Source organism: Volvox carteri, assembly GCF_000143455.1.
Source record: "Volvox carteri f. nagariensis unplaced genomic scaffold VOLCAscaffold_46, whole genome shotgun sequence".
NCBI lineage: Eukaryota > Viridiplantae > Chlorophyta > Chlorophyceae > Chlamydomonadales > Volvocaceae > Volvox > Volvox carteri.
Window position 1 is genome coordinate 961,212 of NW_003307589.1, and position 13,104 is coordinate 974,315.

The 13,104-nt window shown below is 58.1% G+C and overlaps 3 protein-coding genes across 3 annotated transcripts in view; all 3 read left to right on the forward strand.

Annotated features, from left to right (window-relative positions):
- VOLCADRAFT_106580 (uncharacterized protein) overlaps positions 1-2,841 on the forward strand; it is a gene marked incomplete at both ends in the record, with an annotated part of 9,074 nt that extends 6,233 nt beyond the window's left edge. The window contains 7 exons of the mRNA XM_002954820.1: positions 274-531; positions 854-1,033; positions 1,454-1,467; positions 1,607-1,628; positions 1,743-1,921; positions 1,990-2,106; positions 2,670-2,841. Coding sequence (XP_002954866.1) covers positions 274-531; positions 854-1,033; positions 1,454-1,467; positions 1,607-1,628; positions 1,743-1,921; positions 1,990-2,106; positions 2,670-2,841 — 942 coding nt within the window. The remainder of the gene's footprint in view (positions 1-273; positions 532-853; positions 1,034-1,453; positions 1,468-1,606; positions 1,629-1,742; positions 1,922-1,989; positions 2,107-2,669) is intronic.
- Positions 2,842-3,567: 726 nt separating this feature from the next.
- oee1 (subunit of oxygen evolving complex of photosystem II) lies at positions 3,568-5,778 on the forward strand. Its single transcript, XM_002954821.1, has 6 exons — positions 3,568-3,681; positions 3,751-3,844; positions 4,038-4,298; positions 4,442-4,657; positions 4,795-4,926; positions 5,044-5,778. Exons 1-6 carry the CDS (start codon positions 3,620-3,622, stop codon positions 5,170-5,172), a joined length of 894 nt encoding a protein of 297 aa, XP_002954867.1. The 5' UTR covers positions 3,568-3,619; the 3' UTR covers positions 5,173-5,778.
- A 629-nt stretch (positions 5,779-6,407) lies between these two features.
- The window catches only part of VOLCADRAFT_106582 (uncharacterized protein), a gene marked incomplete at its 5' end in the record, with an annotated part of 10,883 nt that continues 4,186 nt past the window's right edge, over positions 6,408-13,104 (forward strand). The window contains 11 exons of the mRNA XM_002954822.1: positions 6,408-6,432; positions 6,794-6,919; positions 7,465-7,624; positions 8,485-8,557; positions 8,977-9,069; positions 9,500-9,634; positions 10,118-10,237; positions 10,432-10,603; positions 11,024-11,176; positions 11,848-11,963; positions 12,973-13,086. Coding sequence (XP_002954868.1) covers positions 6,408-6,432; positions 6,794-6,919; positions 7,465-7,624; positions 8,485-8,557; positions 8,977-9,069; positions 9,500-9,634; positions 10,118-10,237; positions 10,432-10,603; positions 11,024-11,176; positions 11,848-11,963; positions 12,973-13,086 — 1,287 coding nt within the window. The remainder of the gene's footprint in view (positions 6,433-6,793; positions 6,920-7,464; positions 7,625-8,484; positions 8,558-8,976; positions 9,070-9,499; positions 9,635-10,117; positions 10,238-10,431; positions 10,604-11,023; positions 11,177-11,847; positions 11,964-12,972; positions 13,087-13,104) is intronic.

Sequence of the window (13,104 nt, forward strand, 5' to 3'; positions counted from 1 at the left end):
CCTCCTTCCCCTCCCTGGCCTTCTACGGCGGGAGGCTGAAGTCCGCCCCTGACCCACGGGACAGGCGGCCCCCGGCCGCGTTCCCCTGGCCAAACCCCAAGGTCGTGGATTTTGCTGATGTGCGATTTGTGTAAGGGGGGAAGGGAGAGGCGACGAAGATGTTATGGGCCTTGAATAGCGCCGTACAATCAGCCTGCATATGCACATATCAAGCGTCGTATACTTCCTTTTGTCTGACCATGCATCTACTGTGACGCGCTGCGGCGGCGGCAGGTGCCGGTGTGTTTCATCCCTGTGCTGGGTCGCGAGACGCGAACAAATGCGGTCATTGACCCACGGGTCGCACCTGCAACCGCCGCTGCTGGAGGCGCGGCCGGCGGTAACAGCCAGAGCAGCGGTGGATATTCCTACCAGAACGATGATGAGGCGGCTGCGGTGGCAGAGGTGGTGGCGGCGCTGCTGACCCCTGGGTCGGCGTCGTGCTTGGAGGGGCCGGGCGACATTGGGATTGTGACGCCGTACAACGGCCAGGTAGGGCACTTTAAGGCACCTTAGAATGGGGTGTTCAGGTGGGCGGATAGGGGGTGGGGACCCCCTCCATTACTTCTACCGCACTCACCACCGGCTGTAGTGGGGAGGGAGGTGTATTCAAAAGGTATTACAAGGCCGGCCCCCCCCCCCACTCCACCCCGCTCCGTCTGAACCTCCCGGCCCCTTGGGTTGCTCGCGTTCGAGTCCGACCAGGATCTTTTTTCTTCACCTTCATCGTTTTTTATGAACGTGCTTTCCCCCTCCTCGTCCTCCCCGTCCTTCCTCCCCTCTTGTGCCGCATCATCATCGTTGCGGTTATCAGGTCCGTCGCCTGCAGCAGCTACTGACCCACGGGTCACATCTTTCCCGCAGACCCGGACTTGGTCTGGGTTCACGGCCCGGGGCCTTCTTGCGCACCGCCACTGCCACCACTGGCGAGGGCGAGGGCGAGGGCGGGTCGGAGGGGACTGTGCTGGAAATCAAATCGGTGGATGGATTCCAGGTGTGTACCTGTATGTATGTCAGTATGTGTGTGCAGGGCTGCTGCGTGCGCGGAGGAAAACAGAGTGAGAAGGGCATGGAACGGTTTTCAGCTGCTGTATGTCCGTGCGTAGGTGTATAGGACGTGTACGTCGTACTATGTCTCTAGGAGCTTGTTGCTCCTAGCTATAGGCTGTTGGGCCCATAGCTATCTGGTTCGCATGGGCACTCGCTACACCTCTCCCTCCGGGTAATGAAACTGAGGTGCAACACGCACACACGCAGAGCGCACGCCGTTGGGTGCATTTGTCATCGTTTTGAGGGTTCGGCATCACCACAACGCACGTTAACGCAGCCAACGATGTTGCTGCCTCAGGGCAGGCCCCCCGCATCGCCTTACCCCGTTCTCCCCCCTTTCCGGTCCCCTTCTCCCCCTCCCCAGAAGTCATTCGCGTGGTGGGTGTTAATATCATTGTTCCTCTCATTTCCTTAACTACCCCCCTTTCCCCCCCCCCCCCCCGCACACACACACTTCCCCCCTTCCCTCCTTCCCTTCCCCCCCTCTCCCCCCTTCCCCTCTCCCCCCCTCTTCCAGCCTTCCTTACAACCGCCGACTGGTTAGTTATGCCCTCTTTTCTTCCGCCGCAGCAGTCTTTCCTTGGCATCAGCTTCACTCGCCCGTGGTTCGTCTCTCCCTTTTTTCCCTGCTCCCTCCTTCCCTAGTCATGCAGGGGCGTGAGAAGGAGGTAATCGTCTTCAGTGCTGTGAGGTCCAACACCGAGGGCCGTCTGGGCTTCCTCAGCGACTACCGCCGACTCAATGTCGCCATCACCCGCGCCCGCCGCGGCCTGGTCGTACTGGGTAACCCAAACACACTCGCACGTGACCGATTGTGGGCCCGATGGCTAAGGTGGGTAGAGAGCCAGGGGGCCGTGATGCAAGGAGGCTGGCCGCCTGCCGCTGCTGGTACTGCTACAGCTGCTGCTACGGCGACCGCTGCGGCGGCGACGGCTGGGCGCCGTGGTGGGGTTGGTGCCAGGAGTGGCTCGGATCGCCGGCGGTCGGCCGGGGCGGTGACGGGGGAAGTGCGTGCAGGTGTGGGGGACGCGGTTCCGCTGCTGGCTGTAGCGGCAGCTGCGGGTGGTGCCGGAATGGGCATGATGGGGGTGGAGGGGAGGGGGGCGGCGCCCAGGACGGAGGATGAGGAAGGGGAGGAGGAGGAGGGGGATGTGGTGCTGCTGTGATGGCGTGTGTTTGTACGAGAGCTTGAGGGAGGGCCAGCGGGGTGAGCTGGGACGAGAGAGGCGGGTCAGGGGTCTCGGTAGGTGATAAGGAAGACACCTCTTCCTGCAGGCAGCCCTTGGGCCCGTATGAGGCCCCCATGCGGCCAGCACCCAGGAAGGCCGGGTACCCCGGGGCGGTAGGGGGCCTCCGAGAGGCATTGACAGGGTGCTGCAATACCCTCTCTCTCAGCCGCGGAGACGAAAAAAGGCAAGGATGGTACAGGCAAACTTTACCGAAGCAAGGAGGGTGCGTGCGTGCTTAGCGTGTAAGCCTTGGGGAATTGGTGGGGCCCTGGATCCTCTCCTCCCCCGGGGGGTGGGTGAAATTAGGAATATACCTTCGCCCCTCGCGCGACCTGTGTGGTTTTCACGAAGGGGGGCTTTCCTGGAAGCACAAATCGCGACTGTCGATGCGGCGCCGCATTTTCAAATTGTGAAGCAGGTGCTGGCTGATGCGTGCGTGCGTGGCGGCGTGTGCGTTATGTGCTACTTCACAGCAAGGCGAAGAGGCAGATTGTTGTTGGGCCTGAACCCAGGCGAGCACTAGAGGAGGGTGCTGATCATCATTAAAAAGGCGCGTCTTAGTTCTCATTACGAAGTATTCAAACAACAGAATTCTTCAAATAAAGACACCAGTTAAACTATGGCCCTATGGTTTCGGACAAGACCCCGGGGTCGCATGTGAACTATCGTAGAGTGGCCCTTCGGGAACGCTAGTCCAATTCATTCCGGGCTATAGCCGTAGCTGTGGACGGTGGGATTGGCTTCAAGAAGGGGAGCTTCTCGACAAGAGCGTTATATGTCGCATATACAATATGGGCACTAGAGCGGGGAGGCGTCCTTGACATCTCGCAGCTATACTTGCATCATCCAGCAGAGTCCGTATTGCTAACTCTGCGCCATCTGGATTCTACAGAGTGTTTGCACCCCACATTGCACACATGTTAGCACTGCTTTCTCAAAAAAAAGCTCTCAGGGTGATGACTCACCATCTATATTATGAAACTTCGTTGTAACACCGTTTGTCATTAAAGAATCCGATAAGCAAAACGGGTGTTGCGCGACAACCATGAATCTGCTCAGTAGGACCAAGTTACATCCCGCCACAAGCACAACACAGAAAGTACCATATGAACAAACTAAATACATCTGTCGGCAGAGGACTTCACTATGTGCCCATCTGGGCGCGATGCCAAAAGGGCCCAACTCGATCTGGTACGGCAGGTGAGCTCGGGCAGTGCAAAAAGGCAAGCTCTGACCCTCAACTCCGTCCAGTTCGCAGCACTCGACCCTTCGCTTCCTTTGCCAATTACCACAGAAGCAAAATGGCCGTCTCTATGCGCGCTGCTCAGACCGTTAAGGCCGCTGGCGTCAGCCGCGCTGCCAGGTGTGCAGTAATGTCTCAGTTCGGACGCCAGACCTTAGGGACCATAGCCATATCGTAACTCCTCCGCAGGCCGGTCCGTGCCAACGTGGTGTGCAAGGCGCAGAAGGTCGAGTTCGGCCAGGCCGCCGCTGCGGTCGTGGCTGCCTCTGCCCTCGTTGCTGGGGTGGGTCGACTTCATGGATCGCGGCATATCTCTAGTGCTTACCATTGCTGTTATATATATGAATATATAAGGTTGAGTTGAGCTACGGGATCTGGCTTAAATTAGAGCAAATACAATCACTTGCAAAGCGCACCGACCGTCATCGGCTAACGCTTATGTTCCCTCGCCTCGCCCTAACTGGATTTGTATGCAGTCGGCTAATGCCCTGACCTACGACGAGCTTCAGGGCCTGACCTACCTCCAGGTTAAGGGCACTGGCATTGCCAACACCTGCCCTGTCCTGGAGAAGGGCTCGACTGACCTGTCGGAGCTGTCTGCCGGCACCTACAAGCTGGAGAACTTCTGCATCGAGCCCACCTCTTTCACTGTTAAGGAGGAGAGCGTGTTCAAGGGTGGCGAGACTGAGTTCGTGAAGACGAAGCTCATGACCCGCCTGACCTACACCCTGGACGCCGTGAGTAGAGTATCAGTATTCCTCGTTAATACTTTGATGATGATCAGCAAACTGCGCTTGGGGATTCGTTCAATGCCCGGCTTGGTTAAGTTCCTGATCAGCGGCACATGTTAACGTTATACCTGCACCTTCCCATAATGCAGATGAGCGGCACCCTGAAGGTTGGCTCTGATGGCTCGGCTGAGCTGAAGGAGGAGGACGGCATTGACTACGCTGCTACCACCGTGCAGCTGCCGGGTGGTGAGCGCGTTGCTTTCCTGTTCACCATCAAGCAGTTCGACGGCAAGGGCACCCTGGATAACATCAAGGGTGACTTCGTTGTGCCCTCCTACCGCGGATCGTCCTTCCTGGACCCCAAGGTACGCGCATATGCATGGCACGATGAGCGGGGTTGGGTATCATGTTTTTTTTAAAGGGGTGTCGTTTGCATCTGGCGGTGGCGCTCAGAAATCTTGTGGCTTCCTCTCACCTTGACCCCTTCCCCCCAATCCAACAGGGCCGCGGTGGCTCGACCGGCTACGACAACGCCGTTGCCCTGCCGGCTCGCGCTGATGCCGAGGAGCTCTTGAAGGAGAACGTTAAGTCGACCAAGGCTCTTAAGGGCTCGGCCGTTTTCTCCGTTGCCAAGGTGGGTCTGATTTTGTTGCCGGACCTCCAGCTGGGTAGATTTGGGTCTGAACAGCCCGAGCTTCATTCGTGTCTTTGGCACCAAACGTCACCGAACCCGAAATTCCTGCTGCCACAGGTGAACACCGCGACTGGCGAGATTGCTGGTGTCTTCGAGAGCATTCAGCCCTCGGACACTGATCTGGGTGCCAAGCCTCCCAAGGACATCAAGATCACCGGCCTGTGGTACGGCCAGCTGTCCCAGTAAGGGAGCAGCTGCTGAGGATCGGATGACGGTACAGGAGCTTGCTGCTGTGCTTTTCTGACCCTGAGTATGCATTGGAGCCCGTGGAGAAACTTCGGAGGAGCGAGCGGGTTCGGGTCGATGTGTTCATGTGGCTAACGAGGTTGGGGCGGCTTGCAGCGGTCTGGCTGCTTGCGCTGTCGGCAGAAGTCGGCTTGGCGGTTGCTATCGTGGGAAGAAGTGGGAAGGAGAAGGCGGTCCATCGGAGCGCGCCAGTCGCATTACCTGAGAAGACGAAGCATGTTTGTTGTAGTCGCTGGTGCTTCTTCTGGAGGTTTTCGGTAGTTCGTATGTGCCGGCTGCTGGGAGAGGTGTCACGGCGCTTGTCTGGCAATAAGAGCTTGTAACCGCTTTGCACCGTCTACAGAACGCTTGCAACTGTCGGTGTCGAGCCTCTTGTGCGTGTAACGATTGGGCACTTAAGCCCTGCAGTTTTGTTCATAGTTGTAACGCTACACGCAGTTCGAGCCTCCACCTCTGATTCCCACTGAACTGCACTCAGGGTAGATAGCGCGAGATACATGCATACATACGGATGCAGCAATCATCTATGAAAATCGTTCACTACTCACTACCGGCGCTTCCAAGAAGGAAAAACCATTGCACGGAACATCACGTTCCCTCACTCAGCAACAGTTTGTTCTTTGATCTTACGGTGATCATACTCCATACATGTCAGGCGTTGCTTTCCACTAGGAAAGAGACTACGATGGTACACGTGTAGACATTAACGCAGGCGGCTGGCAGAGGTTAAGGCCTGACTTCTGCTCCCGGAGTGTCCGGATTCAGTGGCCCCCCATCTTATGGACGGTGTCGGACGTGATAACATCAAGTTGCCAGCTGACCAGGAACTAAGTTGAGGCGCCGTTGAATCGCTAGATTTGGTTGGATGCTGGTGGTGAGTTGCTGAACCGAACGGATACATTCTGAAGTCGGATGGGGTGAACGGATTAGGGTGCCCCTCTAGCAGGGGAGAGCAGGGAACTGCCTCGGGAAAGGGGGCCCCTGGTGAAGCTATATCACCCTGTAACAACATACATTAACGCAATCGGCGTTGCTGCAAGGGATCGCGAGTTAGATGTACGGCGTCTAGTTATGTTTGACTGTATTGTTCAGGATATGCCAATTTTTTTATTGTATAGATGCGCAACCTAGTGGGAACTGGATTCCTAACGCAAGTTGAATTGCCAATTTCAGCCATGAACGTCGCAAAACTTACCTCAGGTGCGTTCTCTACCAATATTGACACAAGTTGTGAACATAAAGTGTGAATACAGTTACCTTGCCCTATGCTCCCTAAATCACAACTCTTTCGGTAGTTAAAGCATCTTGCGTAGCGGCGGCTTCGCCATTCCTCTCACGATACCGTTCCACTAATTTGTTGCAGGCCTGGCCAGCAAGCGATGTCTCCGGGTGGTGGCTCCTGCCCGCTTCGGAAGAGGTAAAAACGCTGCGCTGTATTGCTGGTTCGGTTTGGTGGGGTTTTCGGTGTGAAGCCACCGCTTGTGTCTTCTGCATAGTCTCCCGTCCCGCACAAACGAAAATTGGCGTCATGCCTGTCTCCACTTCTGCTTTCACTCTTCAGGTCTAAGCACTCGGGTGGCAGCATCCGCCTCGCCCGGGGGCCCCGGCGGTGACTTTGACTTTGACCTTTTCACCATCGGCGCCGGCAGCGGCGGCGTCCGGGGATCACGCTTCGCCGCCTCCTACGGTGCGTTCTCATGTGCAGCTATGCATGTGCGTGCGTGCGTGTGTGTGCTTGTGTATGTGCGCGTGAGCCGCCTTTTTTGGGGGTGGTTGTGCGCTGGCCCCGTGCGGCCCCGTGGGATTCATGGCCACCCGGCTGGGAAAGGCTCTTTACCTCCCAAGCCACGTCCGGCACGATCCACTCCGGACTAGCCAGCGGGGTCCCCTTGTGTCCCCTTCTTCCCCTTTGGTTCCCCTGACCGTGTTCCGGACACCATGTCGCACCGAAAAAACCCGGTGCGTCCCCCTACCTACCGGGACCTCACCCCGCCATCTGCGGCTTATTCCCCCCTCATCCAACCACACTGTCCAAATACTTCCGGGGGTGTACCCCCGAAGCCTGATTGCGGATTTTGTCCGCCTTAAAAAGTCGGACTTATCAAAAGGGGGAATCGGAGATTTTTTCCTAATCCCTGCTGCTGCTTGCGACCTGGCGTCCCTGAGGTTCCTTGATGCGTTTCTCTCTCCCTCCCTCCCACCCACCCACCCACCCATCCGCCTATTCCTCAGGCGCCAAGGTGGCGGTGTGTGAGCTGCCCTTCGATTACGTGAGCTCCGAAACTCGTGGGGGTGTGGGCGGTACCTGTGTGCTGCGTGGCTGTGTGCCCAAGAAGCTCATGGTGTATGCCTCCGAGTACGCGGACGACTTCCGGCACGCGGCGGGATTCGGGTGGGGGTGGCTGTGGGGGTGGGGGTGGTTCGCATGCGGGTCCTGAGGTTCCCATGGGCCCTACGTGAGGGTGGGGAAGGAGGGGGAATGGGAGGCGATGGGGCTGGTCTGGGGACTTCAGGCCGGGTTGGGGAGGGCGCGATAGATGGCTGGGGTGTGGCTGTGTGCACGTTTGCAGGTAGGGGCAGGTCCGCCTCTACGGAGGCCTACCCTGGGGGAAGCGGCCCCCGAATGAGTTTCGGAGGCTACCCGGGACAGGAGTGACAGGAGTGACTTTCCTCTCACACTCTCAGGGCCAGTGAGAGGACAGTGAGGTGGCGGCCGCAGCGTGCGACCATGCAACAGGAACAGGGGAAGGGCCGGGGGAGAGGGCAGAGCAGGGAAATGCGGGTAGTGGTGGCCGCGACCTGCAACACATACCCGGGCATTGTACATGTTTTGGGGGGGGGTAGGCGGGGTCACCTCACGTCGCCTCGCATCACCTCATGTTGGTCCTGTGCCTCGCTACATGCATGGAGCTCCGTAACCCCTCCGCCCCCCGACCCCAGCCCACCCCGCACATCTGGTACACTCTTGCCCTGGCAGCAGCTTCACTCGTTCACGTGGTTCGTCTTACCCCTCAGCCCACCCCGCACATCTGCGATACTTGGTTCTTTGGACGTCGGGGAATTCGTGCTTCCGCTGCCTGTGTACCATATCATCCCTACACGTGATATACCGCCCCCCCCCACTATGTTCATTTCCTTGCATATGATACCCTCGATGATTCCTTTCCGGAGCCTGTTTCCTCACCCCCATATCTTGCTCGGTGTGTGTGCGCGCGCGTGTGTGTGTGTGTGCGTGTCCGCTTCCCCCCTCAGTTGGTCGGTTCCCACGGAGGGACTGCAACACAGCTGGACCTCCTTCATCGAGGCGAAGAGAAAGGAGCTGCAGGTACGGGGACAGGAAAGGGGGGAAAGGCGACGAGGGGGTTGCTTGGGTGGGTGGAAAGACGGGGTATTATGTGCAACAAGGGGGGAAGGGGGGAGGGGTATGTAAAGCGGGTCTAGAGAGAGGGAAATGGGTGGGGAGTTCAGGGGTGGTAGAAGCGGACCAGGATGTTATACACACACGCAAACATGCACAGCTGCAAGAGAGGAGGGGGCTGAGGCAGAGCGGGTGGGTTGGCTGTGGATGTGTGTGTGGGGGGGGTTGCCTGGGGTCCGCCCAAGCTGTAAGCCCCCCTTCCACCCTTTCGGCTCGCTTGCTTTGTTTGTCATTGCCCTCCCTCCCGTCTCACTTCACTCGTTCGTGGTTCGTCTTTCCCTTCCCGCCTCTTTCTCATACTTCGATTTCCTCCCCTTTCCCTGTAGCGTCTCAATAACGCCTACAAGAACACGCTTGGCAATGCCAAGGTGACTCTGCTCGAGGGTCGGGGTCGAGTGGTGGACCCGCATACCGTGGAGGTGAGCAGGAGGGGGAGGGGGAGGGGAGGAGGGGGAAAAGGTGGGGGATTGCATGTGGTAGCAATATCGAGAAGGAAAACAGCTGCCGACACGTCGATGACCGTTGCCAACTGGAGGGCTAGAGGAAGGAAGGAGAGGGGGATTCCGAAAAGGAGTAACACCTTATCAGGTGGCACGGATGTATGTATGTACGTATGTAGGTAGGTAGGTATGCAACAGGAGTTACAGGGCCTTGTGCGTTCGAAAAGAGTTAGAGGCAGGTGAAGCGTAAGTGTGTTGGGGGGCCGCCCTAAGTAAGGGGAAGCGGAGCGTTCTTCCTCTCCCGCTCCTCCCGATCAACTACTTCTTATATGTGATTCCTCCACCCGTCCGTTCATTCCTTACATCCTTTTCGCCCCCCCTCTCGCCCCCCCCCCGTCCCCTCTCCTAGGTGGATGGTAGGCGGTATAGCGCCAAGAACATCCTGATCGCGGTGGGTGGTAAGCCCAGCAAACTGGATATCCCCGGGGCGGAGCTGTGCATCACCTCTGACGAGGCTCTGGAGCTGCCGGAATGCCCCCGCAAGGTGGGGGGAGCCTGGGGGGGAAAGAGGGAGGAAGAGGGGAAAAAGGAACGACGGATGACGGGGAGAGGGGAGGGGAAGAGGGAGTATGCTTATGTGTGAAGGTTTTTGGGGGAGGATGTGGGCGGGGGGTTTCGGGCGGGGGGGTAAGTGTGGCCGTGGTAGGGGTGGCTGATCAGGCGGCCATCGCCACCATCCCTCATAGTATTGGTACTGCCAACAACTGCCCCACCCCACCTTACAACTAGAGCTTCCTCTTCTGGCAGCCGTTCTCCCACATATGCATGCACCGTACCATGCATTGTACCATGCCCCATCACTACATGCCCCATCACTACATGCCCCATCACTACATGCCTCGCTCACCCGCCGCCGCCTGCCATCGGACCTCCCAAGAGGAACCTCTCCTCCCTTGCCCCCGCCATGTGTCCCTTCCTCCGTCCGTCCTTTCCCCCCTTATCCCCCTCCCCTTCGTCCCCCTCGCAGGTTGCCGTACTGGGAGGTGGCTACATCGCGGTGGAGTTCAGCGGTATATTCGCACGTATGGGGGCGGAGGTGCACACCGTGTACAGGCAACCACTGCCGCTCCGGGGCTTTGACGGGGAGGTGAGGGGGCTTGGGGGGTAACGGTTGGCGGGGCGGGGCTATCGGGGTAACCGTGGGGGGGGGCCGGCTGGGGGGAACGGGTATGGAAGAGCAGGCGCTCCGTTTTCATTCGTCGGTCTCCCCCTACAAACAAACACATACCTGTTCCCACACTCTCCCCCTCTTCCCTCTTCCCACCCCACGTCACTCCCCAGGTTCGGAAGTTCGCGGCCGAGCAGTACGCTGCCGCGGGCCTTGTACTGCACCCGGAACTGACCCCGCAGTCGGTTAGTCGACAGTTGGATGGGCGGTTGAGTCTGGTGGTTGCCCGGAGCGATGGCAGTACGGAGGTCCTTCAAGATCTGGATCAGGTGCTCATGGCCACGGGTAAGGAACACCCTAGTGTGCCCCCGCCCGGGGGGTAGAAAGGGGGACAGGGGGAGACGGGTTTTCCTTTGGAAGGGTGTATTATGGAGGTGTCTGTGAGTCCAGGTGGTGTTTTGTTTGGCTGTGGACCGCAGCGCCGTGAGAACTTCCAGACTACCTTACCTTACCTTTCGTCATTGATCGGCGGCATTTTACCCACATCACAACGTCCCTGAGCCGCTGAGCATGGAATCCATTATTTTATATCATACAGCAGCAGCAGAAACAACAGCAAGTATGTAATATCCCGAATAACAAATACTTTTGTAGAATGCTAACAATACCAATAGAACGCTAACAGCCACAACAATGCAAAAGAGGGACGTGACCAAACCTTCCGCCCCTTCCTCCTCTGCCTCCTCCCCTCCCCCTTCTGCTCAGGCCGCGTGCCCAAAACCGATGGATTGGGATTGGCTGAGGCGGGGGTGGAGCTGGGGCCCAAGGGGCAGGTGCTGGTGGACGAGTATTGCCGTACTGCCGTACCATCTATCTGGGCGGTAGGTGACGTCATCGACCGCATCCAGCTAACTCCAGGTATGGATGACTTGGTTTTAGAGGTGTACGGCAGTTAATGTATCCATACCATGGCCCAGAAGACACCAATCCACTCTGTGAAACTCATTAGGGGATTGCGGGTTCCACCAGGGTGTACGGAAGATGGCGGTCACCTTGGCCGCGGCCTCCGCAGCAGCACTGCCGAAGGAGAGCTCTTGCAGCCTCAGGAAGAGGGCACCTCACCTCTTCCCCCCCCCCCCACACACAACCGCACACACACGCACACACACGCACACACACGCGAACATGTGTTATATTGTACCCCACACCACACTCCGGATGCGCCGTCTTCCTGTTCCCTTCATTTCCGGCAGCTCCGGGCCGCCGCTCTCTTTTATGGCCCTCGGTCAGATAGCGGCCTGGTTCCTGGTCTCAACACCAGCTCGTCCAACCAACCAACCAACCGTCTCCACCACTTGGAACACATCCTACTTCCTTCTCCACAGAACCGCAGAACTCCTTGCCGGACGACCCCCTTGAGACCGTGCATAATGCCGAACAAGAAGCGCCTGTCGTTCTCCCCCTCCTGCACGACCATTAACCCCGCTATTATGCCCACGTAACCGCATATCCTGCATGTTTTGCTTATTTGCCCGTCTGTCTGTCTGCCTGTCTGTCTGTCTGTCTGTCCGTTTATCTGTTCATCGCAGTTGCCCTGATGGAGGGCATGGCGGTGGCCAAGTCCGTGGCTCTCAACCAGCTCACCCAGCCCGACTACTGGGCGGTGCCCTCCGCCGTGTTCTCAAACCCCGAGATCGCGACGGTGGTGAGTGCGAGTGCCGAATCAGGAAACTCGGTCCAGGGGTGGGTCTAATAAGAAGACAGGCAGACATACATACAGATGGGTGGATGTACATACAGATGCGAAGATCGGTAGGAGGCAGACGGATGATATAGACATGGCCGACAGACTGACGAAAAGTGATGTGCAGGCTCAACGGAGGGTGAACGGAGAAACAGACAGACGAACCTTGTTTAGCCAGCCATGCTGCATCCCCGTTTGGATGACGTAGTTTTGGCGTGTGTCTAGCTAGGCCTCTGCTGCTGCTGCTGCTTGGCTGTCTGCGTTGCAACCGCCAGTCCCGGCTAGTTGCTTTCCCCGGCGGGGAACACCCCACCCGGCGGAAAGGCAGAGGGGCCGACCCAAATACCTCTCGGCCGGGGTAGGGTGCCTGTCCATGTACTGCCCAAGTACTGCCCAAGTACCTACTGCCACCTTGGGCCCCTGTATATATATATGTAATGCATATAGACGTACAGTATGGCCACAGCCACCCCTCCGTTACATACAGCCCCGCTGGCGTCTTGCTTGCTTTCCTGCATGTGCGCACATGCCTCTCCCCCCCCGGCCCTGGCAGCAGCTTCACTCGTTTGTGGTTCGTCCTTCCCCCCCGGCCCCTCCTGGAAGTCGCTGATGTGGACAGTGTCCTCAGGGGGCAGTTGGACGCCGCCACCTAACATGCAGACCACTGCTGCCCCTCACCAACATGCTGCTGCCGGAACTGTAAAGTTTCCGTTAGTATATAGTGATTTTTTTTCTTCCGACTGGCCTTTATCGCCAATTTTGTGTGGATGTGTGATGCTTGTCCACGTAAATTGAAGTTTCCTACCCCCAAGTCCTGTTGCCAAGTATCATCCACAGAACATTCTCTCAGGGGTCTTCCTATCCTCCTCACCTCATCAGCCTCGCCTCACTTCACCGATCTCCTTCCCGCCCCGCCCCGGCTCCTGACCTGACCTGACCACCACCACCACCACCACCACCTGCCCCGAAGGGTTACACCGAGGAGGCCGCCTCCGCCCGGTTCGGTGACCTGGACATCTACACCGCCTCCTTCCGGCCCATGAGGAACACCGTCAGCGGCAGCCCCCTGAGGACCTTCATGAAGGTGAGAGAGTGCGGGTGG

Coding starts and splice junctions, on each gene's coding strand:
- oee1 (XM_002954821.1), top strand. CDS start 3,620: ATGGCCGTCTCTATGCGCGCTGCTCAGACCGTTAAGGCCGCTGGCGTC. Junction 3,682..3,750: donor GGCGTCAGCCGCGCTGCCAG/GTGTGCAGTAAT, acceptor ACTCCTCCGCAG/GCCGGTCCGTGCCAACGTGG. Junction 4,658..4,794: donor CGTCCTTCCTGGACCCCAAG/GTACGCGCATAT, acceptor CCAATCCAACAG/GGCCGCGGTGGCTCGACCGG.